We start from the raw sequence: 27,991 nt of genomic DNA, 5'->3' as shown, positions 1-27,991 counted from the left end.
TTATTTCCACACCTTGATATCTGGGGCTGCTCGGAGTCGGATTGCAAGGGGTTCCAGGGCCAAGATGAATTGGATTGCTATGGTATAGGACAGGCACCCCCAAACTTCGTCCCTCCAGATCTTTTGGCCTACAGTTCCCATCATCCCTGACCACTGGTCCTGTTAGCTAGGGAACATGGGAGTTATAGGCCAAAACATCTGGAGGGCCGCAGTTTGGGGATGCCTGGGATAGGAGTCCATATTGTTAATTCTGCATTTTGCTGAGGCTTGGGAGTAAATTTGTAGAAAGTTGGGGCCATGTTATTAATACTGCTAATAGATATTTCAATTCTAAGCAATCAAAGGCTTTAAAGATGTCTAGGGACCTGATTGTCAGTGGGAGTTTGGTCCTTTTGCTGTGTTCTATCAGATTCAGGAGTTTCCTCCTGGGGCAAAGCCTGCCTCCTCTGGGGCGATACGTTTGTGTAGGAAGATTTTGAGGCAGTTAGGCAGGATTGATGTGAATATCTTGCAGTCTTGGTTTCTTAATGAGATTGGGCACTATGAGTCTATTTTGAGGCTGTCTTTGAGTGTTTTGGGGATAGATACTATTTTGGAAGAGGCCCAGGTTTGGGTATGGGGCCCCCTTTTATGATGTCATTGAATAGGCGGGTCATCAGGGGTTCTTTGATCTTTTTTTGTAGAATTCTGCTGTACAGCCATCCGGAGCTGGGGCTTTGTGTGGTTTCAGGTTTTTGAATACCGTCTATTTCCTCTGGGGTGATAGGGCTCTCCATGAATTCTTGTTCCTCTGAAGATAAGGTTGACATGGTTAGCCCTTTTTAGAACTAAACTAACCTTTTTAGAACTAAAATATCCACCTGATGAAGTTAAACAACAGATCAACAGAGCCAGACTGATACCTAGGGAGAACCTGCTGCAAGACAGACCCAAAAAAGAAAATAACAGAACACCACTAGTCATCAGATACAGCTCCCAAGTTAAAACAGTACAACGCATCATCAGAGATCTACAGCCTCTCCTGGACAATGATAGCTCCCTTTCTCAAGCTCTGGGAGGAAGACCTTTCATTGCCTACAGACAGCCACCCAATCTTAAACAACTCCTCACCCACAATAATACAACCACCAGACTTAACATGGACACCGGTACCAGAGCCTGCAATAAACCCAGATGCCAACTTTGCTGCCACATACACCCGGACAACACCATTACTGGCCCCAACAACATCCAACATACCATCTCAGGACTATTTAATTGCTCATCTTCTAACATTGTGTATGCCATCAAATGCCAACGGTGCCCTTCAGCTCTCTATATTGGACAAACAGGCCAAACCCTACGCCAAAAGATAAATGGACATAAATCTGACATCAGGAACCATAAGACTGAAAAACCAGTAGGAGAACACTTCAATCTCCCAGGACATTCTGTACAAGATCTCAAAGCAGCTGTTTTATTACAGAGAAATTTCAGGAACAGACTGGAAAGAGAAGTTGCTGAATTGGAAATCATTACCAAGCTTAAAACCATGGAAGCACCTGGGATGAATAAAGACATCGGATTCTTATCTCATTATGCATGATCAAGCTTTCTTTAGCACCTCAGCCCAGGACTAATTGCAGCCATCAGCAGCCATTAACAGCCATCTACAGGTTTACCACTCCCATCAGCCCATCACCCATTCCCACCCACCCCCACCACCCTCTGTATATAGGGTCTGACACTTCTGTTTCTAGTGTATCTGAAGAAGTGTGCATGCACACGAAAGCTCATACCAAAATATAAACTTAGTTGGTCTTTAAGGTGCTACTGAAGGAATTTTTTTATTATGGTTAGCCCTGTTAGGAATCTTCTGATTTCTTGTTCAGTTGGGTTGCGGGAGGTGTATAGGTTGGCATAAAATCCAGCAAATTCTGAGGTTATTTCTTTGCTGGAGGATGTTATATTACAGTCTTTTTTAGTGACACAGTGTATTCTTGTTTTGAGTGATTTTTTTCCCTGCATCTATTTGCTAATAGTCTGGAGTTCTTCCCTCCATATTCGTAAAAGCGTAAAAGAGTATAGGATGTTAATCTTTGTTTTATTAATTTATAGAGTCAATTTTCCTTCTTTTTTGTTGTAAAAGTTTAAGGAGTTCTATGAGCTTAAGTTTTTTTTGCTCCTGTTTTTTGTAGTGTGATGAGAGGGTCGTAATGTCTTGTTCCAATTTACCAATTTTTGAGGAGGTTTCTTTTCTTTTCTTTTTTTAAGGGATGCCCTCTCCTTTACTGTATTCAGGTTCCTCTGACGACCGCTTTCAGGAGGGGGGTTGTAATGTTGCCCACATCGTTGTTTTGGAGAGTTTTCAATTGACTCTCTCTAGATACAGTACAGTGGTACCTCGGTTTATGAACACAATTGGTTCCGGAAGTCTGTTCATAAACTGAAGCGTTCATAAACTGAAGCGAACTTTCCCATTGAAAGTAATGGAAAATGAATTAATCCGTTCCAGATGGGTCCGCGGTGTTCATAAACTGAAGCGTTCATAAACTGAAGCGAACTTTCCCATTGAAAGTAATGGAAAGTGGATTAATCCGTTCCAGATGCGTCCGCGGAGTACTTAAACTGAAGCGTTCATAAACTGAAGCATGGGTGTAATTGGTTCTGGAAGTCTGTTCATAAACTGAAGCGTTCATAAACTGAAGCGAACTTTCCCATTGAAAGTAATGGAAAATGAATTAATCCGTTCCAGACGGGTCCGCGGTGTTCATAAACTGAAAATTCATAAACCGAGGTGTTCATAAACCGAGGTTCCACTGTAGTTGGTTTGTGGTTAGGATGAGTCTGAAGGACTCCTATTTTGAGGGGACCTTCCACTGGGGCGTGGTCTGTGGTTTTAATGTTACCAGTGTTTGTTGTTTCTACCAGGGGGGGGTCAGGCCTTGTGTGAGCAGAATGCTGTCCAGTCTGGACATTGTGCCGTGGTGTCCAGAGTGGAATGTGTGGCTGGTGTCTCCCAGGTTCTTTTATCCCCAGATGTCATGAGACAACCAAAGGCAGAGCTTAATCATAATCAGGGTAAAAATACACGCCACATATTCCTAGAAGCTTGAGTAGATGGAGCCACTTAATCAGGTGGCTGACTATATAAAAAGTTTGTCTGGCACACAAATTGCTGCTAGGGAAAAGCAGTAAAGGCAAGTTAAAAAAAATCTAAGAAAACCTCCAGTTCAAAGGATTATTAACAAAGCTATTAAAAATGCAGCCATACCAACCTCAGAAGTTTGAAGCTGCAAAACTATTTTCAAGGCATATACCAAGCCATGTGAATCTTGACCATTTGCAAGATACATACATTGCATTTCTGTAGTTTCCTAGATATTTTGTGAATTCTAAATATTTCCAAACACAGCTTCCATTTTCTTATATATGATTTGATTCTGCATCTTAAAGAATGGGTCAATTAAAACAAGCAAACATCCATTGATGACATTCCTAATCTAAAAACATTTTGAATTGTTGGGGGTCCCTTGCCATAGGGCATTGCACCATTGAATATTGGCTTCCATGCAGCTGCATGCAAAGGCCATAATGCAAAGGCTATAATGGCAATGAAACAGTGCCGTTTGAAATGGGCTGATAGTGGGACCACTCAGGTAACATTTCCAGCCCTCCCATGCAGTATGATGACATGGCCTGGGATAGCTCAGGCAATATAGCAGTAGAGCTTGGTCGTGGGTTCGAGCCCCACATTGGGTCAAAGATTTCCTCATTGTAGTGTTTGGACCAGATAACCCTTGTGGTCCCTTCCAATTCTATGGTTCTATAAGGTGACATTGTGAGGGAATGAAGGGATAGATGAAGACAGTGTCAAAATGATGTTGCAAAACTTTAAGTGCTTCCTCTGATTCAGATAAACTTCCTCCTCTCCCAGGACTCTGTTAGTTGCAAAGGGGGCAAAAAATAAGATAAAGCAGCTCTTGTGTTAAAAACTGTTAATGGTGTTAGAAACTTAAGAGTGCAACAACTTGTACAAGATGTGAAAAGATGCTGGCTTTTCGGTCTGCTGCTGAAGTCAAAACGTATCCCCGTTGACTTCAGCTGGTGTTAGTTCTGGACTTCTGAGGGTTGAAGCCAACCTTATTCTGAAGAAAAGTCACTTTGCCTTCTGAAGCTTATGCATTGTATATATTGAAATTCTGCTCATTCTGCTTAGGCCAGTAATGTTCCTGCCTTAGCAGAAAGCAGAGAGAGTGAGAGGGTGCTGATGGAGAAAGTTTTTCTCAGTATTTCTGAGCTGCACACCCTCACCCATCTGCTTGCATCTCTGCCGTAAGTAAGCCTTCATTTGGACAGTTTTCCTGCAAGAAAGATTTAAATTCTTCTGCGGCAGGTGTTATTGCCTTTCATTTCACCAAAATTTTAGTTTACTCGTTAAGTATGGGAATATTTTGCTACCTATACTATAAAAATGGAGACATTTCTCTAAAACTTGCTGCACAATTTTTCATGTGTCTGCAAGGGATAATGGTATTCAGAAATACCTTGATATGATCATGACAGTAATACCCCTCTTAATTTTCTTTTGCATCCAGCAAGTCTAATCCTGATAGATCTACATAGTCGGAGAACTTGTCCATGTCCAGAATTGTTACCTGACCAGCAGTGTGTGTAGCTGGGTGCTGTTGTAGCAATAGAAGACAAGGATGCACAACTTCTTGCTGCTCTTGTGTTGTTCATCTGCTGTCATCTGCTGGCAAGGCTGTGTCTGAATCAGCCTGCAGATGTGGCCCCACACAATTCAGTGCTCTCCATGCAAAAAGAGAAAGAATCCTTGCAAATAGAAAGCTAGCTCAAACTATTCCACCCACTCCACCCCATCTAGAGTTCTGTGGAGGATTTTTTTTTATATATGAAAGAACATTCAGTCATATGAACAGTCAGAAGTAGCACAGCCCAGACACAGCTTTACCAAGTTAGTGAGAAACTACTAAATCAGTTTAGTAGTGTGCTGGGAATATGGTCATAATTATGATGAGCCTTAAATGTTCTGCCTCTAGTCAAATTTTTAAGTATTTATTTTAGGTTTGTTGCTATTTAAATGTGCAAATGAATAGTGACCAGTTCCTTTGCTGTGTCATCTTGTACACATCACTTGGGAAGACAGGCGAACTAATATCAGTGAACTAGAAGAAGCAAAGGTCACCAATGTTGAAGCAATGATTCTTCAACATCAACTTCGTTGGACTGGTCATGTTGTGTGGATGCCTGATGATCTTCTTCCAAAGCAACTACTCTATTCCGAACTTAAAAATGGAAAGCGTAATGCTGGTGGTCAACAAAAGAGGTTTAAAGACTATCTTAAGGCAAATCTTTAAAAATATAGTGTGAGGGACAAGAGATACAGGCAGGTCCCTCCCATTCTGCACACCAGCTCATCGCCCAGCGCCAGCAGCAGCGGGGAAGGGGATAGCTCAAGCGGTGACTCAGGAAGTGGGGTCCGAGGCTCAGGCAAGGTAGCGGAGCCCGTGCCCAGCGGGAGACGGGAAGTGGGAGGCAAGGGGGGAAGGCCCATTCCACCTACCCCAGAATTGCGCCGGAAACGGCGGGGGCGGAGATTCAGTATCCCGAGACTATTTTGCTGGAAGAAAACGCGCAAACATCCATTCGGAGGTTCTGACTCCTAACTGACATCATGTACATAGCACTGCTCTGCACTGTAAATACTCAGCACCAATAAAATCATGAAGAGGCAACGCGTGGAAGAGTCGTTACTCTAGAGTAGCCGCTAACGCCCCTGTGACATATAGTATAAACACCGACAACTGGGAAACACTGGCCTGCGAACGCTCCAGTTGGAGAACAGCCTTTACCAAAGGTGTCATGTCATGGGCTTTGAAGAAACTCGATCTCAGGATGCAAGGGAGAAGCGTGCTAAGAGGAAGGCACGCTTGGCAAATCCACACCGTGATCAACTCCCACCTGGAAACCAATGTCCCTACTGTGGAAGGACGTGTGGATCCAGAATTGGCCTCCAGAGTCACTTACGGACCCATTGTTAAAACCGTGTTTATGGAAGACAATCTTACTCTGCTACGAGTGATCACCAAAGAAGAAGAAGATTTTGCACTTGCAAAAAATGACTTGGTTTGACTCTTGTGAAAATGTTGTTCAAAGGGAGGGTGATTTATTTAATAGTTTTAATCTTGGGTGTAAACCTGTATTGCATTTTTTACCATCTCTTGCTTCAGTATTACACATTCCTTACGCAAAAAGACTCAAAGTCACACTTGCTGTTGGGGGTTGGGGCGAGGGGGAGAACAAGTCCTAATTCCTGACAAAAGGCGTTTCCTAAAGGTTGGTGCAGGGGACCCAAAAGTGTCATGTCTTTATTTTTAATGCTTCTTCCAGAATAGTGACTTCTGGCATGAGCAAACCAAGTAAAGAATAATGGAAAAGAAGCAGCAAATGTAGCCAGCAACAAGGTGCCAATAACCTTGAGACTTTGAAACTTTGCAAATGTTTGCTTGAGTGAAATTCTCCTGTGTATCACCAAATAAGAATGAGCTGAGGTCACTCTTGGCAAGAGCAGAACTCTCATTTTTCCCTGCACAAACAGCACAACATGAGAAGCAGGGAGGGGGTGAAGGAAGGGGGCAGGAAGAGGAATACATTGTAGACATAATTTTTGTTTGAACAGATTATAAACAATAAAGCAGCTTGCTTCGTTTGCAGGCTTTGAGTACATAAATATACAAAAATTAGGGATGCTTTTGCTGTCTTTCTAAGTCTTAGTATAACTGTGGCACAGAATTCCCTACTTAAAGTTGCATAATTCTTTGTGGTTCTTGTTCTGTGATGTTTTGGGGGCTGCCCTGATTTAAGTCTCCACAGCAAAATTTTGCCAGGGTTATGAAACTCATGGCAATTGCCGTTTGTGACTGGCCACCTGATAGCGTGATCCGGCCTCTGGCATCTGGGCCTGAGAAGCCCCGACTCCTAAAGAAATCTTCTGCTTTGTCACTTTCTCCTTTGTGAGATGAGACACAGACCCCAAAGCCCCTTAAACTTTCCCCTATGCACCCTGTGAGCAGTAACGCAATTATGGACGTTAGGCATGTCAGGTGTCTGGATTGGCAAGTGGAAGGAAGCCCAGGAAGGCAAAACCAGCCACTGTCGCCAAGTTACAGACAGGCATCCAGACACACACAGAGAGCTGGAGTGGTAGAGCAGCATCTGAAAAGCCATGACAGCAAGGCCTTTACGGGAGTGGGAGTTCAAGGGGAAGGGGTTCACTAGCAGCTCCCCAGTGGCTGTTCGGCAAACTAGTTTCATTTTTATTTACTTTATTTTTAAAATTTCTATACTGCTTTATATTTTGAAGAAAAAACTCAAAGCAGTTTACAGCATATTAAATCAATAAAACATAAATAAAACAATCTGAAGAAAGTCAAATATAGAGTACAGTGGTGCCTCGCTAGACGAAATTAATTCGTTCCACGGGTCTTTTCTTATAGCGAAAAATTCGTCTAGCAAATCCCATAGGAATGCACTGAATTTTTTTTGACTTTTTTGTCCATAGGAACGCATCAATTGAATTTCAGTGCATTCCTATGGGAAAACGCGATTCGCTAGACGAATTTTTCGTAAAACGTATTCGTCTAGCGAGGCAAGCTCCGCTTGAAAAATCCTTTCGTTAAGCGGAAATTTAGTTAAGCAGGGCATTCGTTAAGTGAGGCACCACTGTATACAGTCAAAGCAACATAACAGAAAACTAAAATATTATCTTAAAGATTTCAGAATAAAACATTACAAAGGAGGTCAACTACAGAATACATATGTAACATAGTGGGGCTGGTGATTGTGGGCCCCACCCCCTAGTCCAGGTGGAAAGGGCCTTGCGGGGAGCGGCCTTCACGCCTCACAGTCGGGCAATGTTCCTAGTTGCAGATCAGGCACTTAGTGGCACAGGCTTTTATTTTCTTGTAAGTTTCCAATACCATTTACCCACATGCCCTCTAGATGTCTATAGATTTCCCTGTGCAAATTATTTTACCGGGGCCGCATTGCCAAAGTTGCTGTCATGTTAATGGTGGTTGAAAGGGTACATTGCAAATGCTCTTTGCATTGCCTTGTCTTTTGTTAAAATGTGTGCTTTGCCATGAAAGGCATCTAAATCTTGTACAGTGTACTTAAGTACTAAGGGGACAGATGCATACGATTCCCAAGGAGTTTTGCCCCTTGAATTAAATTTTGCAGGCACAGTTTCACATTTGCCCTCACAGCCATTTACTTTGTGAGTGGTAAAGTACAAATTTAAAAGGTAAACGGACCCCTGCCCATTAGGTCCAGTCGTGTCTGACTCTGGGGTTGTGGCGCTCATCTCACTTTACTGGCCGAGGGAGCTTCCAGGTCATGTGGCCAGCATAACAAAGCCGCTTCTGGCAAACCAGAGCAGCACACGGAAACACTGTTTACCTTCCCGCCAGAGTGGAACCTATTTATCTACTTGCGCTTTGACATGCTTTTGAACGGCTAGGTTGGCAGGAGCAGGGACCGAACAACGGGAGCTCACCCCGTCGCAGGGATTCGAACCGTCGACCTTCTGATCAGCAAGCCCTAGGCTCTGTGGTTTAACCCACAGCTTAGACTCTCCCAAAAGAGCGCACCCTGTGTTTCTCTGGAAGGGATGGTGTGGAGTGCTTCCTGACTGGACTCTGTAGGACTCTTTTATGTAGAGTTGGGGAAGAGTTACTTGATCCCAGGAAGGGAAGATTCCGTGTAGGTGATTAGGGTAGAGAAGTATATGATGTAGTGACACAGCAGGTGCCCTCTTCTGTGGGTGGGCCCACGAGAGGCTTTTTAAATATGTAATTTAATTTATGTGGCACCACCACTTCTCTTAACAGCACACTGGGTTGGGAATAAATAGTCTACCTCACTCTGTATTTAGATACTGAATAGCCAGAGGTGCTGTGAGAGAGAGAGTAAAACAGCTTTATGACTACTGAATGTGGGGACGGGGAGGGGAAATAGAATTTGATTGTTAGCAGACCTTCTGCATGGCTTTTCCTTTTTATAATTCAGCCACCCATGTTGTCTCTGCCTCCCAGAAGATGATTGCAAATAGACAATTGGAAAAGCTGAGAATACTTTGCTGTTTTTAAAAACAAATAAAGCAAGGAAATAGGGTTATTTTTTCTGTTCTCCTGTTAATGTAAGAGGCAACAATTTCAACAACTTTTTCTAGCAGCGTGAGTAGAGTATGCTTGCAAATTACGCAGGGTGATGTCCCGGGATTTGCGCCTAATGCCAAAATCTTGTCGTCAAAACCCATTGGGTTCAATAACGGGTGGGATTGCCAAAGCCTTTTGCTCCCCACCCTTTTTACATTTTTTGCCACACATGTAAAGCTGAATGCACACAAGTTAAATGTGCATAAATTGTGGGTTTACTGTATTCCTAATGGAAGATTTTTTACATGCTTGATGAGTAATTACCAGTGGAGAACGGTGCTGCTTGGCTGCCCGACGCACATGCCAGGACGGACTGCGCATGTCCGCACATGGCGCGGGCCAGGAACCAAGGGCACTGCCCCCGCCAGAGTGGAGTTAGGGGTGGCCTGCCCCCTTCGCCCCTCCCTTGCTATGCGCCTAGCAATTACTACCTAAGTATCAGTCACTAGTTTCCAGAGAGTTCTGCCCAAAGCAATATACAACATGTGGCCTGACAAAACCCAGTAAAACACAATAAAGAAATAAATGCTATAAACAGGCAAGAACACCACCCCAGCAGAAATGGTCTGGTTTCTTTGGAGTCCCAATCATAGTTTTGCAACACACAGAATGGCCCTTCATGCGCTGGCTGGAAGGAAAAAAAGGAAAAGGGACTCAGATAAAATCACTGTGGTGATTCAGAGGTGTTTAGTCCATCAGGTCATTTTCTCACCCCCCCCCCGGTCAGTCAGCTGACATCACTCTGATAGGTGGGGGACATCAGCTGATGGGCAGAGGGTAGAGTTCGATTTTGTGTAAGCTGCGTATCTCAGTTTCACTCACGTTCCCCTTGCAGGCAGGTTTCCCGCATCTGACACAGTGCAAACGCCTTCCTGATCAAAATGAAGGGCCCCCTCCCCATTTTAGCAGTGTCTTGCTGCCTGCAAGGTGCTTTCAAGGCCTTTGTATCCTACATGATAGATCACCAGCAAGCTGTTGAGCTGCTTCTGGATTTGTCTTTGTGTAACATGGTAAATGGTGCTAAGAACAGGCTGAATACAACTGGGGATTTATGTGGAGATAGTGTTACCTGTGTTTTGCTTTTGTCCCTTTGCTAGTTCTGCTATTAGCCATTTTAGTAATTTCCTTTGCTGTCCATTTTCTTCTAGGTCTTCTCAGTGGGCAGACAGCTCCTACCAACATAAAACTGGAGAAACTGGATTCTCAGCAAGTTCTACAGCTCTGCCTGCGGTACCAAGACCATCTTCACCAGTGTGCAGAAGCGGTTGCCTTTGACCAGAATGCTTTAGTCAAACGGATCAAAGAGGTATGGATTCTGCTGTGGTTGGAGAAGCAAAGGGGGTTCTGTGGAGAAGCCATCTTCAACAGCTCTTGCCCTTAAAAGCCCTTCAGCTTTCCCACTTCATTCCCCCCACCTTTCATTTGTAACGTGACTGGAGAAAAGTGCTCTTTATGTCTCTCGGGGGGAGAGAACAGTAGTTTGAAGCAAGTTAAAATCCTGTTTACACTAGTTGTGTCGGACCAAAGTGGTCTCTTCCGACCAACATCCACTCTAAGCTGCTTCTGTCACAGCTTTCCTCAGTTCCATCCATGCAAAGGTCCACCTGCCTCTTCAGCCATGGAAGCCCCTCTGGGCAGCTTTATTGGGGGAACCCCTTTATTGAGAGTTGGAATCCTCAGTTGTTGCAGTCCAGGCTGTCATGTGTGTTTTGGTCATCACTTTTGTTTTGATATTTTGCTTGGTTTAATGTATTTTTTACGCTTTATTGCATTGTAAATTACATCATGGAGACTTTATTTTTTAAGTAAAAAGTGATATACAAGTTTGATAAATCAAAGCAAGCGGCACTTTCCATTCTTCAACTGCAGTCCTACTTTCTTCATGTATCATCGATTTTAGATTATAAACTCCTGTAAATACTGACAGTTGCTAGGTGTACATCACCTAGCTGTTGTAGATGCTTGATAGTGGGCATTAATATTGCACTATCTAGATCCATTTCTAGATCCATTTCAGCAATATCTAGATCCATTTCAGTCCGGCTTTCACCCTGGTCATGGGACCGAGATGGCTCTGGTCGCCCTAACAGATGATCTCCGTAGACAGCTGGATTGAGGTGGGTTGGGACTGCTGATTCTTTTAGATTTGTCAGCAGCCTTCGATATGGTTGATCATGAACTTTGAGACCACCGCCTTGCTGACGTGGGGATTCAGGGCACAGTCCAACAATGGCTGCGTTCCTTCATCTCAGGTCAGGGACAGAGGGTGGCGCTAGGGAGGGAGTTGTCGCCGCGGCACTCCTTGCTGTGTGGAGTCCCGCAAGGCGCAATCCTTTCCCTGATGCTTTTTAATATCTTTATGCGCCCCCTTGCCCAGATTGTCTGGAGTTTTGGGCTGGGTTGTCATCAATATGCTGATGACACCCAGATCTATCTGTTGATGGATGGCTGCCCTGCCTTGGCCCCAGACACACTGACTAAGTGCTTGGAAGCTGTGGCTGGATGGCTACGTGGGAGCCGGTTGAAGTTAAATCCTCCGGCTGTGGTCCTCTGGCTGGGTCGGGACGACATGGGGTTGGGGGGCCAACTCCCATCTCTTGCGGGGGCTCAATTAGTGCCAGCGCCTTCTGCCAAGAGTTTGGGTGTAATCCTCCACGCCTCCTTTCTATGGATGCACAGGTTGCAGCTACAACAAAGGCGGCATTTTCCATCTCCGTCGTGCTAAGCAGTTAGTCCCTTACCTCTCTCTCCCTGATCTGGCCACAGTGATCCATGCGACGGTCACCTCCAGGCTTGATTATTGTAACTCACTCTACGTGGGGCTGCCCTTGAGACTGACCCAGAAACTCCAGCGGGTGCAGAATGCCGCAGCGAGGCTCCTCATGGGGTCCTTGCCGCGGGATCACATTCATCCAGTGCTTTACCATCTGCACTGGCTCCTGGTGGAGTACAGGATCAGGTTTAAGGTGCTGGTTTTGACCTTTAAAGCCCTTCACGGCCTAGGACCTACGGGACTGCCTCTCCTGGTATGCCCCGCGGAGGACCTTAAGGTCCACAAATAACAACATTCTGGAGATTCCAAGCCATAAGGTGGTTAGATTGGTCTCGACTAGGGCCAGGGCCTTTTCAGTACTGGCCCCGACTTGGTGGAACGCTCTTTCACAGGAGACCAGGGCCCTGCGGGATTTGTCATCTTTCCGCAGGGCCTGCAAGACAGAGATGTTCCGCCTGGCCTTTGGGTTGGATTGAGTTTTCCTCCCTCATGGTTTTGATTTATGGACTACTAAAAATGAGGCTGCATTTTAAATTTTAATATTGTATTTTAATCTGTATTTTAATTAATTGTTTTCTTTTATGTCTTATTGTAATTTTATTGGTGTTAGCCGCCTGAGCCCGGTTTTGACTGGGGAGGGCGGGGTATAAATAAAAATTTATTATTATTATTATTTGAGCAAATATGTGGAGAAAATCATTGATCAGTGAATGTTGTTAGCATTTAGATTGTTAGATCATTGGCTTGTATTACACAATTCAACATACTCTGTCCTAAACAGGTAATAATTGTGCATATGTCACGATCAGTATTTCTCCTCAACTTCCTTTGCAAACTAGATTGTACCACTGTCTCTTTTCTCTCATATTTCTTTCCCTTTCTTAAAATAAGCAATGAACATAACATGCTATTTTTATTGGGTGGTTGCTTAATCTTTACTTACTTTCCATACAGGGCAGCCAAGATTCATAGTTAGCATGACTCAGAACTCAGAACTTCCATATGGCTAGCTGAACAATAAATGTGATTCACTGCATTTATTGAATGCCTGCAATCATTTCATGCTGTGTTGAATCCCAGTTCAGATGTGAACCATTTTTATTTTTAAAAAGTACTTTTGGTCAACACATAATCTGAAGCCAACAATTATACAAGGTGTGAATGTATCTGCAGATGTTGATGACTCAGATTACTCTGATATCCAGCAATTTCTTTAATTGCCAACTTGAAGAAACTGTGCTAACTCAAAGAAAGCCTGTAAACCTTCCTGAAACTAGATTCCTCTCTCTGTCTCTCTTGCTTTTAGTTTGAGTGGAGAACTAACAGGGAAGTCTAACTGCCAACAATAGTTTCTTTATTCTTTCTAGGGAATGAAAACCAAAGGTGTTTCAAGGGCAAAAGTTGGGGGGATTCTCAGCTTGTTGGGAGCACAAGGCCAAGTGTTACAAGATCAGTGCCCCCTTGCCATTTTAAATACTTCTCTACTGTCTTGGCTCTGAAATGATTAATTTATACCCCGCCCACGACACATTAGCATAAATAGTGTTTCAGTCTGATGTGTCATTGTACACCTATTGATTTGTTTTCTAGAGACTTGGAGAGAGACTCTGTATAAAAAGCCGTAGAAATCAAAGAAAAGCCCACTCTATTGAGTAATCATGCCTCCGAGGAATAACTCTTTTTGTGTGTGTAAGTTTTTGTATAGCAGACAGTACAACTGAACCTACTGTACCATAATTCTCTTGAGTTTCAGAGCATCTTTTGTTAATTTTGGTGGCAGATCCTCTTGCCTGTCTATGTTCAGGAGTTCACAGTTGGTGCTTGCCTGCACCCATTCATGCACCAGGCAGAGCAGCAATGCTTCTTTCTTCTTTCTCCTTACATCCCATTGCAACTTTGCCCTTCTCCCCTCCTCCTCTGAAGCCAAAAGCCACATCATTACACCCAGTATTTTTTTCTAAAAAAAAATGTTTAGGGGGTACGGTGCTCTCATTTTCCTACTTCATATTGAAATACTGCCCCTCAATGAGGCCAAACTTAGATTCACAAAAAAATTAGGGGTATGCATACCTGTGTCCCCCCCAGGAAAAAAAGCACTGTTTACACCACCCACCTCACAATTTCTCCATCTTTCTCTTTCTCTTTCCTTCTGGAAATAAACCATTTAAAGCCTTAAATGACTCAGGCCTGCAATACCTCAAGGACCGCCTCTTCCCATATGAACCCGGCCCCTTAGATCAGGGATCCCCAAACTATGGCCCAGGGGCTGGATACGTCCTGAAGGACTCATTTATCTGGCCCACGCTGACCCCCGCCGCCCTCTGCTGCCACCTGCTCACGTCCGGGTTGCAGGAGCACCGGAAATACCGGTAGCTTGCGTGCATGCACAAGCGTCATTTCCGGTGCACTTCCAGGTCAGAGGAGGCCCGTGCACATGTGCACAAGCTATTTCCGGTGCTCCTGCGACCTGGAAGTGCACCGGAAGTAGTGTGTGTGCATGTGTATGGGCACGTGCCCCCGCTCGCTCCCCCGCCCTCCGGGCCACCGCACAATCGGCACTGCCTGAAGCACGGTGAGTTTGGTGACTCCTGCCTTAGATCATCTTCTGATGTCCTTTGTGTGCCTCCAACTCGAGAGGTTTGGAAAGTGGCAAAACGAGAACGCGGCCTCCTCTGCAGTGGCTCCCCAACTGTGGAATGCTTTCCCCAGCATTCTGGTGCCTTCATTATACACCTTTAGGCGCCCGGCAAAAACGTTCCTTTTTCACCAGGCCTTTGGTTGATCCGATTTACATCCCATGCCCTTTTAAAATGTGGGGGTTTTTTTGTGTGGGGGGCTATTGGGTTGCTGGTTTTATTTTCATTAGGTATTTTATGGTTTTATATCTTGATTTTGTTCTGTGAACTGTCGTGAGATCCCCGAGATATATAGGGGGGTATACAAATTCAATGAATGAATGAATCAATCAATCATTCCTGTTTAATGAAGTATTTCAGTAAACTCTCATTTTCTGGGAAAGCTATGGAATACCTTACCTTACAATGGCACTTCTCTGTCCATACTAAATGATCCAAACATTAGAGACACTTAACTATTTAGTATTTTTCTTCAAACATGATGTAATGCCATGGTCCCATTGGAAAAGGTTCCCCAAGCTCAGCGTGGTTCAGGTTGCTGGTGAACAAAGGCCCATCTAGGTAGGGAGCAGGATACCTAACAGGTCATCTCATCTGCTATATGCCCCATCAATCACTGCATCCTGTAGATACCCTCTTATGAGGAAGTCTGTTCTGCACAATGGTGGAGTCTGGCCTTTTGTGTCAGAGGAAGTTACTCATTACATATCCTACAAATGCCATATCTTGGCGTCCTTTAGGTACTTGTTGAAGACTTTCACCTATCAGCAAGTCTTATAAGTGGATATTGGTATCCCCGTTTGCATCTGCATTCGATTTGAAATTGATTTTATATGTGGAAATAGTTTTTGGTGTTGTTGTGTTTTTTGAATAGTTTTGTATGTAATTGGGTTTTTGTTTTTAAAATTGTTTTATTTATGTTAATTGCTTTTGACAAAATAAAAAAAAAATCCTTCCAGTAGCACCTTGGAGACCAACTAAGTTTGTCATTGGTATGAGCTTTCGTGTGCAGGTATCTGAAGAAGTGTGTTATCTGAAGAAGTGTGCATGCACACTTCTTCTTATACCAATGACAAACTTAGTTGGTCTCTAAGGTGCTACTGGAAGGAATTTTTTTATTTTGTTTCGACTACAGTAGACCAACACGGCTACCTACTTGTAACAATTGCTTTTGAGTTCTCATAGAACTCAAAGGAGGAGGAGGCCAGTTGTGTGAGTTGTACTTCTGAACTTGCCATTTCTTATTCTAGAGTTATGCTCAATACAGATTGAGAGAGGGACTCTTCAGAGGTTGACTAACTCTAAAAAGTAATCATTTTCTAGTGTAAGTGTGTCTCCAATTTTATTTTTTATTTTTGGCGGGTGTTCCCAAACATTTAAGAAGCACAGACCAGTGCACGAAGCAAGCTTATGGCTGTTTTGGTTACAAGTGTCTACCGTGTTTCTCATATTATAAGACATGTCTTATATTAATTTTTCCTCAAAAAAACACAACATGGCTTATTTTCAAGGGATGTCTTATTTTTTAATAAAATGCACGCGGGCGCTGTTTGCCGGGCTTGTCAAGCCCAGCAAACAGCGCCCGCCGATCTTCGGTGACAAGCGGGGGTGGGGGGAGAGCGGAGAACGATCTCCGCTTCCCCCCCACCCCCGCCTGTCACACAGCACAGGGCCGAAGATCGGCGGGCGCTGTTTGCCGGGCTTGTCAAGCCCGGCAAACAGCGCCCGCTGATCTTCGGTGACAGGCGGGGGTGGGGGGAGAGCGGAGAACGATCTCCGCTTCCCCCCCACCCCCGCCTGTCACACAGCACAGGGCCGAAGATCGGCGGGCGCTGTTTCCCGGGCTTGTCAAGCCCAGCAAGGAGCGCCCGCCGATCTTCGGATCGGTCCCCCGATGCGCTACGGCTCGGGGAAGCAGGCAGGGAGACGGCAACAGCCCGCAGCTTCTCCGGCTGTTGCCGTCTCCCTGCCTGCTTGCCCGAGATGAAGCGCCTGGGGGAAGGAGCCGAATTGTGGCGCGGCGGGGCTTTTCGCGGTTTGCCTTCCCCGAACCAAGGGGAAGGCAAACGGCGAAAAGTCCGCGTCGCAATTCAGGGCAAGCAGCTGCGGTGGTAGCGGAGCCGGAGAGGGCCCGATCTTGCGCTACCTCGCCGGCCTCCCGCCACTTGCGCTACCTCCCGCGGCCCAGCCGGGTCCCGGGGGTTAGCGCGCGCGCGCTGAAGCTCCAGCCGAGTCCCAGGGCTTTGCCGCGGCTCCCAGGGGTTAGCGCACGCGCTCTGAGGCTCTTGCCGGGTCCCAGGGCTTCGCACAGGGGACACCGAGGCTCCTGCTGGGTCCCGCGGCTTCGCCTCTCGCTCGGTCGGGGCTTTGCGATAGTGCTTATTTTCGGGGTATGTCTTATTTTTCACCAACCCTTTGAAATCCTGTCATGGCTTATTTTTGGGGGATGCCTTAAAATATGAGAAACACGGTACTTGGAAATTTCAAACCTATTATTGAGGGATAATGCAGTCCAAATTTGTTGGAACACTTTTGCTGATCCACCCTAAATCAGTGGTTAGAAAATGCATTATCTCACAGAAGTTAAAACAAGAAATGGTTTCTCCTGAGGTGGTGATTGTTTTACAAGACCAACTTCTGAAAGTTTGGTGTATGGCTACATTGTCTTTGTATATCTTCCTAATTGAGGAGAAGTGTAATGTGGCGGAATAATGCCTGATGATGATTTCGCTTCATCATGGGTTAGCCTATCACTCCCATGATAGATAGGCAGGTGTTCCCTGGGAGGCGTTCTAAATGGAGGGGGAACAACGGTGAAAGGCAGTTGGGGGTTGGCAGTTGGGGAGTGGAGGGTTAGAGAGGGAGCAGGAGGTTAGGTTCCGGGTGGATGGGAAGAAAGGTGAGAACCGTTATATCAAGATGCAGGTGATGTACTAACCAGTCTGTATTATATGAAAATAAGATATGCACTTTTAAGAACCAGAGAAATCCATGTTTTCAAATTATAATAATAAAGTTAAATGTGCCTAAACGTTCGTGGACTCAGCAGTGTCTCAGTACCTTTAGAGGTGTGGCTAAGAGGCGAGAACAAAGCTTTCCTGTCATACAAAGGGCTGGTTCGTGAAGCCAAGGGAGCCAGATAGTTGCCTAAGGGAGAGGCAAATTGTAGCAGTAGGGATCCATGGGAGGGAGACCCCACTGGTGGCAATAGGTTTCGAACACAGAGCCCAGAGGTACCCTGGAGACAAGTCCAATTTGGACACTGGAGGTTTACTCCCATTTGTATAGAAGTACAGGGAGAGTCTCTGTTGTTAAAGCAGTGAGGGGTGGGAAATGGGGAATCCCTCACATGTTCTATGGGGGAAAGATCTTGGAAGGGTTTTGTCAGAGGCTGTTGTTGCGACTACTCTAGAGTAACGACGCTCCACATTCTTGTCTTTAGACAGTTTTATTTAGTGCAGTCTATTTACAGTGAAATGGGGGTGCGGAAACATGTCTGCTTAGTCCGAGCCAGAATCCGGGAATGGCGTGCCCCTCGTCTTCTTCCAGCATAAGAGTCTTGGGACGCCAAACCTTCTTCCCCGCCTTCTCCTGCGTAATTCCGGAACCGGAGGAAAAAGGGGCCTGCGCTCCATGTTTTCCTTCTCCCCCTTTTCCCCCCTCTCTTTCTTCCTCCCTCATGTGTAGCAGGGGCTCTTCTGTGTTGCCGGAACCCTGCATCCCTCTTCCTCCTTCCTCACTGGACCCCTCCCCCTCCCCGCTGGCATTGCTGCTATTGGAGGAGCTGCTCTTGATGATGGGAGGGGGATCTCTGTATTCCCTTCCCCTTACAGGTTTTCTAGGACCAGGGCTTTTCTTCAGTCCCAGCACCTCTCAGGTGGGCGCCATTTGCATTCTAAGAGAACAAGGGAGGATGCAAATAATCAGGAAGTTAAGAAGTGGAGGAGGAGGAGGAGGAGGAGGAGGAGGAGGAGTAGTTTGGATTTGATATCCCACTTTATCACTACCCAAAGGAGTCTCAGAGCGGCTAACAATCTCCTTTCCCTTCCTCCCCCACAACAAACACTCTGTGAGGTGAGTGAGGCTGAGAGACTTCAGAGAAGTGTGACTAGCCCAGGCATCCCCAAACTTCGGCCCTCCAGATGTTTTGGACTACAATTCCCATCTTCCCCGACCAGTTCACCAGATTACGAGTCTACCGCTCTTAACCACTACACCAGGGGTTCCCAAACTTACCTGGCTTTGGGCCGGATGCCCGTTGCGCCGATTGCGTGGTGGGCTGGAGGGTGGGGGAGCGGGCTCGGGGGTGCGGGAGTGCACGGCTGTGCGCCCCCATGCGCATGCACAAACGCTATTTCTGGCACACTCCCGACCTGAAAAGCGCCGGAAATAGCTTGTGCGCATGTGCAGAAGCCTCCTCCGACCCGGAAGTACACTGGAAATGACGCTTGCATGTGCGCACAAGCTATTTCCGAAGCTTTTCCGGATCGGAGGTCGGCAGCCGCACCGCGCCGGTAAGAGCGGGGGTGGCGGGGGCCCTGGGAGCCGCATAAAAGAGCCTCGGGCCGTAGTCTGGGGACCCCTGCACTACACCACACTGGCTCTCACTGGCTTAAGGAAGGAGCAGTGTGAGAGGTGCAAGCAAAAGGACAGAGAGGTTTTTAAAAATGGTTAATGACTTGTCAGTAATCTTGGTGATCGCTGTGGAAGAGGTGCACAAGGACAACAATCCCCATGGGCTCACATGTCAGTGGTGTGCAGGACCAGAGGCAAAAGGGAGCAGAATAATGGCAGCAACTATTACCTCTGTACTACATTCCAGGCATGAAAAAATCATGAACTTTCTGCATTCCTCTCCCCATGCACACCCACCTGCCCACACCTCTAGTATATCCATATTGTGAGGAGCGGGCTGTGGTTGAGATGGGCCAGTTACAAAATCTATTTACCAGGGAAAGTGCGGGTGGGAAGTCATTTCCGTGTGTGTGTGTGTGTGACTCTGACTGTTATCAGCTGATTGCTGGTGCTTGAAAGCGCTGTGCAGAGGGCTTTGCAGGGACCACTGATCAGCAGTGCCCACAACCCCTCTTTGGCCTTAAACAGCTTTGTGGGCCAAATGGAGGCCTGGCCCTTAGGGCTCATTAGGGCTGCCAACTGGAGATTCCCTCCTGCTGGGCCTGGCCTGGTACAGGTAGCCCCCTGTACTGTTGGGGGCTGGGAGAGATGGAGGGCAGAGGAAAAGTCTCAGGGGCCACATTTGGCTCCACACCCACAGTCCATGGAAAGAACATCTCGTTCCTCTGAGAGGTGACTAATTGAACACAACCGTCCTGTTGTTTTTGCAAACAGATGGATCTTTCGGTAGAAACCCTCTACAGCTTAATGCAGGAGCGCCAGAAAAGATATGCCAAGTATGCCGAGCAGATCCAGAAGGTCAACGAGATGTCTGCCATCTTGCGTCGCATCCAGATGGGCGTCGACCTGACCATTCCCCTGATGGAGAGACTGAATGCTATGCTTCCCGAGAGTGAGAGGCTGGAACCGTTTAGCATGAGCCCTGACAGGGAGCTCAAGCTGTAGTTTTCTGATACAGCCTTCAGTCATCTTTTTCTTGGACCCTCCTTGATAAGGAACTTACTTGAAACACACTTCACAAGCCAGAGTAAGTAGAGCAGAGGTACAGTTCTGTGTTAGGTAGGAAGACACTGTTTGGCTTGCAGGGAATGTTACACACAGCAACTTGGAATGAAATGCCATTTCTTACCTTTCTTGCTTCCACCTGCTTGCCACCACTGCCTCCACCCACCAAAACATTGCTTTAACAAGGTTCAGATTTAAACCTTCACATCCTTAAATCTTCACATCCTTCCTCTACTGTTGTGCACATTAGTGTGCTTACTGAGGAATCCTTCAAGCTGCAGAGGATTCTGGAGCATGTTCTAATGTAATTTTTAAACTGTTTCTTGTAAGATTGGTGTTGGCAAACAAACTGCCCGCAAGAGCTTCACCATCATTGCCAGCCTTCCTCTCTGACACACCTGAATTGTACAACTCACTTTTAGCAATTCCAGCATACACAGAGAAGAGGAAGTTTGATGGTCATTGTTCTAGTGCAGGATCCCAATTTGGCCCATGAGGCCATTTTCCCTAAACCATGTCCAGGGCCGGCTCTAGGTATAGTCCCGGTGGCACAGGGCGCAAAGCCGCACTGCGAGGGCGGGGGCACCGGAGCGATCTCCGCGCCTCAGCGCCAGGCCGCCCGACCTGCTCAAGACTGCCCTGACCATGTCCACCTGCCCCATACTTGACATCATGTGTGGGGCAGATGGAGACATGGCTAGATTCAGCTTTGCAACTTGTTCACACAGCCAGTCTCTGCAGAAAACAGCATTGCCAGCCTGTGCTAAGTGCTTTGCACAAGTATAGGGCAAACCAAACGCCCTTGTGCTGTGGTTCCCAAGCGCCCAAGAACCAGTAAGCTGTCAGGCACTTGAGAAGCGCTGTGGAAGGGACTTTGACAGAGGGGTGAGACAACCTGCCTGCCAATCATCTGAAGTCATAAGGCAATCTGGTGATTGATAGGTGAGTCATCCTGCCCACCTGTTGTTGACCTTTGGTGGTGGGCAGGACCTCCCTCCTTTAGAGTTTTTCTTTAATATTGGCTTCTTATTTTATAAGGCTATTAAATGTGCAACTGCTTGAGCTATGGGACTCTCACAGCTTTGCAGGCAGCAGAGCTACAGCCTGGGTGGTGGTTTAGGTTGGTGTTTCCAACACCTGAATGAAAGGAGTGCCTCTCTTGCCCTATCCTATGAATTTGCTTTGCCAGGTGATTCTTAACACGATGGATAAAGCATTATGTCCATATGCCCATATCCAAAGGAAAATGTACCTGCTAAGATGGGAAAGGTTGGCTCATATGCCAAAGTCACTTCAGAGGTATGCCATAAAAATGCCACCGTGCTGTTTGCAGTTGAATCTCTCCAGAGATGGCTGCTTTATGGTCTTAGTTCAGGGACAAGGCCATGTTAGTTTGGACTGATGTCTCCTGCTTTGTAATTCTGGTGCAGCTTTGAAGCTGTGCTGTGCCTAGAATTAAAAAGGGTTTCAGAGTTGCCTTCTGCATTTCAAACACTTTTATTTATAGTTACAGGTAGGTAGCCGTGTTGGTCTGAGTCGAAGCAAAATAAAAAAATTCCTTCAGTAGCACCTTAAAGACCAACCAAGTTTTTATTTTGGTATGAGCTTTCGTGTGCATGCACACTTCTGTGTATCTGAAGAAGTGTGCATGAAGAAGTGTATCTGAAGAAGTGTGCATGCACACGAAAGCTCATACCAAAATAAAAACTTGGTTGGTCTTTAAGGTGCTACTGAAGGAATTTTTTTATTTTACTTTTATTTATGTAAAGCACTTGATTTTAATCCAAGCCTATGTATAGTACACTAGTGTGGAAAATACCACTGAAGTCCTCAGTCTGTATATGTAGCTGCTTGACCAGCTGGAGCAATTGCTGCTTGGTTTTCCCTATGTGATTCCTTTGCTAGCTGGGTCTGAGGAATCCTAATATTGTCACATTATCCAGTTTTGTTCTGGCACACTCAAATTCCCTCTTATCTCCAAGTCTTTGAAGGAAGGAATGGAAAGTTGCTTTTATATATATTGTTATTACTTAGCTTGAGAGATGAATCCAAGAGTGCAAAGGGAAAAGAAGACACTTGATACTCCTCTCTGTGGTAGTAGAGTCTACTTTGGGGGTAGCCACTGGAAAAGGGACTCCTGGTGGGGGGAAAAGAAATCTACTGTGTTGCTCCAAGGCTGAAGAAGTGATTGGCAAAGTCTGTCTCCTACAGCTCTTACTACTGGAGATGTTTCCAGTGGTGAGGGAACCACTTGTTCTCAGAAGTGTGCGCTCTTCCCTTGAAAAGGAGAAGCAACCACTAAATCATGATTAAGGAAGTGAGGAAAAATGTCTAAAAAGGGCTATGCTTAACTATCAGAAATGATTATGAATATTAGGAGAGCTTTTACCCAAATACCCATGAGCAATCTGTGGTTCGAGGTCAGCGACAGAGTGCCTCTTCAGCTAACCAGCACAACAGTTCCACACGGTGCCTATGCATGCAACATCTTATTTTAAGGAGTGCTTTTTCCATAGAAGCTATTCATCAGGTTCTTTTCAAAAATAACCCTTGAGTTATGTAGTTCATGCCCCCTTGAATCCTGGTTGGCACACTCCTGCCCTCCCTTCTTTTCAGAGGGAAGTATTTTATTGTGCCTTTTTTCTTTGACTTGACTTGATAGTTTTGGAGTTTGACAACTGTACCATTGTTTTATATTTTTGCTTTCTGCATTATTTTGTTGGCACAATTGCTTATTAATTTTAAACAACTATTTTGGTTGAAAACTAGTAAGGCAAAAAAATAATAAGCAATCTTACATGGATAGCTGCAAAGGTGTTGCAAAAAAACCCCAGATGCAACCAAAAGTGGAGAAAGGGTTCAGCTGTAGTTCTAGGCGATTCTAATGTCATACTCTGATCCTTTACTTTCAAAATATGGCCTGGTCTTTTAAAATTGGATGCAAGTTAGTGTTATTTCTGCATTACACTTTTTGTTGTGCAACACAACTCTCACTAAAAAATAGCATTTAGCAGACCAGCTGGGCTTTGAAATGCTAGCGCCATATTTGGAATAATATGCTCAGTGTTGTCAGATTCCAGCATTGGTAGTCAAAATGCATACACTGAAGGCTGATAATATGTTCTTTGGGTGCATTATTCTAAAAGCTGTGCTCTAGGAAAATGTTATCTCACTACTTTGTTTCTCATTTTGGGGGACCAATTGCGCTTGCTTTATTGACTACAGTTCTAGTCAGGAAAACCTTAGAGCTATTTTCACTGCAAGTCATGTCTACTCAAAAGTAAGCCTCATTTAATTCAATGGAGCTTACTTTTCAGGTAAGTGGGTACAGAATTGAAGCCTTAAAGTATGGAGGAAAAAAATTAATGTCTTCGTTACTCATTCTGCTCCAAGCATGTATTCACAAGGCTGTCCACCATGGTGGAATTTTGTAGGCAAATGCACTGAATTCCTGAAATACATTGAATTGTATTGGGTCTGTTGAGAGCCAAATTTGGCATAGTGTTCCATTTAATGATGTGTAATAGCAGTAGAAAATGTAACATGTACAAATGTACTGTGCGTTGGACTCCTGCGTAAAAGTGCAGAGTTATGTAGTTTGCGAATCATCAAGGCAGGTGGGTATTTTAGTCCAAGCAGCCGATATGCCCCTCGTGAGCTAGCAAGATATGCAGATTTCCAGACTGGATTGGGAACCCTGAAAGCATGTCTGCTTTGCAGTGTGCATTTGGCTATGATGCAACCTCATCACTCTTAAATGTTACACATATTTCTACCCAGTTGGAATTCGGGTAGAAATGCATCTCTCTAACCATTTTCTCAATCTGCATTTGTGCTTTTGAGCACAACTGTTATCTACTATAATAATTTAATTCTTGTCTTGAGGAAAACCTGTAGGTGATCCTTACTGAGACTTGGCTTGCTAGGGTACCCAGATGTTAAAATGCTCTGCAGTAAAAATATATTGCTTGCCTACTTTTCCTAGATCAGTGGTTTTCAAAGTGGAACTTCCTTTTTGGGAAGCTGTTACTCCTACCAACCTGTCCCTCCAGGGGTCTGTGAAATGTGATCCCAGGCCATAATTTCTGCCCTCACAGTTCTGTCTAACACTCATGAAAACTGTGCTCTAGAACATGCCCCAGAAACTTCAGGGAATCCCCCCAAGCAGACGTGCAGCATTCTTCAGGGTTTTTAAGTGCTCGCTGAAGGTGCACATTTGGAAGTCTAATGTGTTCATAGTTTTAGGCCTTGGAAATAGAGAAGGGGGAATCAGTGGTGGGGAAGCAGTTTCTCGACAGCTTTGTGTCAGGTGCACTATGTAGTTTTCTTTTATTGCAATGCAACTTGTACAGATTTGATGGGTCTTGCATTACATTGTGTGATGTAGATGCTACTCTAACACAATGTTATTTCAGCTGGGAATATTTATTACTGTTTGGTTTTATTAATAACTAGCTGGCCCGGCCATGCATTGCTGTGGGTTTTTGTGTTAAATGGACCTTCAGAGTCTCCCTTTAGAGTCCCCTCACCTGCCCTGTCCCAACCCTGACTCCCCTACTGTAAGTTTCAAAAATAAGACTCCCCCACCCACGCGTGTTCCTGAAAATGTCCCCACCCCACACTGCTTTGGCTAACTCAGGGTCCTACCTCCCCCCCCCCACCCTGTGAATGCCCATATTCTGTTTGTTTTTGCCTATGGTCTACTGGGCAATGGTGAGGCCTACTCAGTTTTCCCTGTCCCGCCCCACCCCCCACTGCTTTGGCTGACTCAGGGTCCTCCCTCCCATGGCTATGTGTTTTCCCCTCCCTTTGTTGTGCCTCATCCCTGTTCTGTTTGTTTTTCCCTGCTTGGCAATGCTGCGACCTATTGAAAAAGCTGGGCCTTGTTGCTGCAAAAGGACTGTTTTCAGTTGGTTGCTGTGGAATTTTGTGATGGCGGCACAGCTTTGGAGGCAGCAGTGGGAAATCTATTGGATGCTGCTGGAGTCTTCGGAGCTTCTGGTGGTGACGTCTAATTTGGGCGCCACTTTTTTGTGTTTAATCATTATTTTAGGTTTTTTTTGGAAAAAAACTTTATGCCAGATCCCTCCCTAATGGGCATGGAACGTTGTGGCCAAATTTGTTACATTGTGGTTCAGCAGTTACGGAGAAAGGCTGTGACCTCCACGCACGCAATGCCCATATATATATATATATATATATATATATATATATATATATATATATATGGACATGTGACATGCCAGCTTTCTTCTGGGTTGTGTTTCTGGTGTTTGTTTTTTAAGAAACAGCCCAGCTGTTCTATCAGCAGATGGAAAACCCTCCTTACTCCCACCACTTCCCAAAAACAGAGTGTTGCTATCACTCCAGTTGTTCCCCACACTTCACTTTCCCCTGACTTGACAATTGGGTGTTTCTTAGTTGGCTGGATTTGGCTTTGTGTCTGCTAGTTGCTGACCTGTGCTTGAAAGAAATATTGTAAGTATTTGTATATTATAAAATTGGACTAAAGTACAGACTGATACTAGACTCCATAGTGATGTGTGCTAATACTACTGATCTCCCCAGAGTAATGTTAAAGGGAAGGCTACCTGTATGGGCTTGGAGTGCCCACCGACACCAATGGCTATGGGGACGGGTTGCAATTCAGAAGCCAATTAGCCTTTAAAGTGTGTTCTTGACCGTATTTTTGCTTTGCTCTTTTGTCCATTCAAAAGGGAATCACATGGAATAGAAAGATAGTATAGGACCAATTAAGACTTAATATTAACACTTCTTATATGTGGTCACAGTAACCCTGACATCCTAGCAAAGTAGGCAGTTAACATTCCCATATTGCAGTTGAGGTGCTGTGGGTAAGATGGAGGCTTTGTTAGCCTCATGGGAGAGGGAAGATTGGAACTGGGGGTGTCCTGGGTTAGTTTTCAACCATCAGTCTCCCCTGAGAAGTAGTATGTATATGGTTTCTTCTGCTATAATCAATGTAATTCTTTGATCCAGTGTTAGATCCATCCATGTAGAAGCACAAACTTAAACCTTCCTAGTACAGTGGTACCTTGGTTTACAAACACAATTGGTTCCGGAAGTCTGTACTTAACCTGAAGCGAACTTTCCCATTGAAAGTAATGGAAAGTGGATTAATCCGTTCCAGACAGTCCGCGGAGTACTTAAACTGAAAGTACTCAAACAAGGCGTACTTAAACCAAGGTATGACTGTAATGTATATGATTGTGTCCCAATAAAGTTGAAATATGATTACACTTGAAGTCTACACTTGATACTACACACTTACCGTACTAGCAACTCAACCTAGTTGTGAAAGCTTATCAATGGAAAATGAAACTGCTCTAATCTGTTTTGATTTCAATTCCACCAGTTTCTCCAAGATCCTCTTTGTTACAAAGACAGCAATGCACCACAGGCCCTTTGATCCTTGCTTCTTGAGCACAGAGACAGTTTGTACTTCGTTTTGCCCAAAGGGGTTATTTGGCAAAGTACATTTGTGGCAGCATCAGCAGTGAATGACATTCCTAAAAGGCTGCACTATGCATGGAAACCGTGATTGGTGAAACAAAGTGTCCACCTTCCCCTCACAACGAGTGTCTTTTTCGAAACAAAATGAAAAAATTCCTTCCAGTAGCACCTAAAAGACCAATTAAGTTTGTCATTGGTATGAGCTTTTGTGTGCATCTGAAGAAGGGTATCTGAAGAAGTGTGCATGCACACTTCTTCTCATACCAATGACAAACTTAGTTGGTCTCTAAGGTGCTACTGGAAGGAATTTTTTTATTTTGTTTCGACTACGGCAGACCAACACGGCTACCTACCTGTAACTAGTGTCTTTTTGTATCTCATAACCACTGAGCATTAATGCTTTTTGTACTCTCCCTTCAATTTTTGAATGAGCCAAATGCTAGTGTAATCATACATTCTCATATGAAACTAGAGTACATGACACAGAGTTAGGTAGAGTTTTAACCCCTTGGACCTGGAGCTGAAAACAAACATTTGTAGAGGGGAGAATGAAGAGCACGGTCTCTTCTCCGAAGTAGAAAGCCCTTCTCTTTAAGAGGAGCAGCCTGCACTGAAAACAGTGCTACCAAAATTTCTTGGAAAGCTGAAGGGCACCACCTAGTTGAATTTAGTTTTTTTTTGGGGGGGGGAATTACACCCCTTTGCCTCTTTTTGCTCTCCCTACAAAAAAAGCTCAGTTTTGCCATCAATTGTTCCTGCCACAGGCAAATATTTTATGCCGTTTGGGATAGGTTGTTATTTGGCAACATTTAAAACATTTGGCACAAGGAGAAGGGGACGACAGAGGACGAGATGGTTGGACAGTGTTCTCAAAGCCACCAACATGAGTCTGACCAAACTGCGGGAGGCAGTGGAAGACAGGAGTGCCTGGCGTGCTCTGGTCCATGGGGTCACGACTAAATGACTAAACAAACAAAAATCTATCTTAAAATCTTAACACACCTGTCTGCAAATGTATTTCTCTGCTGACCTGTTCAGTGCTTAAACCTAAACACCTGCTACTTGGATAATAGTTTTGATGAAGTTAGAAACTGAAGCATACTGAGCTGACTCAGAAATATAAATGTTTCTTCTTCATCTTCATCACCACCACCACCTTTCTAGAAAATGTTGATGTTTCTGGCATTATATGTCAGAAGTCAGATACCTGCTCTCCCTTCCTTGGCTATATAGTGGCAAAAAAATTTTTT

General features: G+C 45.0%; 1 protein-coding gene across 5 annotated transcripts in view; it reads left to right on the top strand.

Annotated features, from left to right (window-relative positions):
* BORCS5 (BLOC-1 related complex subunit 5) overlaps positions 1 to 27,991 on the top strand; it is a 62,678-nt gene that overhangs the window by 10,881 nt on the left and 23,806 nt on the right. For 4 of the 5 annotated variants that reach the window (XR_004691726.3, XR_009557656.2, XR_015949952.1 and 1 more), the window contains exons 3-4: positions 10,367 to 10,524; positions 19,977 to 20,289. Coding sequence is in view for 1 of the 5 variants with exons in the window: in XM_035102252.3 (XP_034958143.1) it covers positions 10,367 to 10,524; positions 19,977 to 20,207 (389 nt within the window). In the remaining 4 variants the exon portion in view is untranslated. Of the gene's footprint in view, positions 1 to 10,366; positions 10,525 to 19,976; positions 21,743 to 27,991 lie in introns of those variants that run through there. The other variant, XM_035102252.3, reaches the window with a different exon arrangement.

This window comes from Zootoca vivipara, chromosome 5, assembly GCF_965207765.1.
Source record: "Zootoca vivipara chromosome 5, rZooViv2.hap1.1, whole genome shotgun sequence".
Classification (NCBI taxonomy): domain Eukaryota; kingdom Metazoa; phylum Chordata; class Lepidosauria; order Squamata; family Lacertidae; genus Zootoca; species Zootoca vivipara.
The sequence above is the reverse complement of the archived record's forward strand: the minus strand, read 5'-3'. Positions and strand labels throughout refer to the sequence as shown.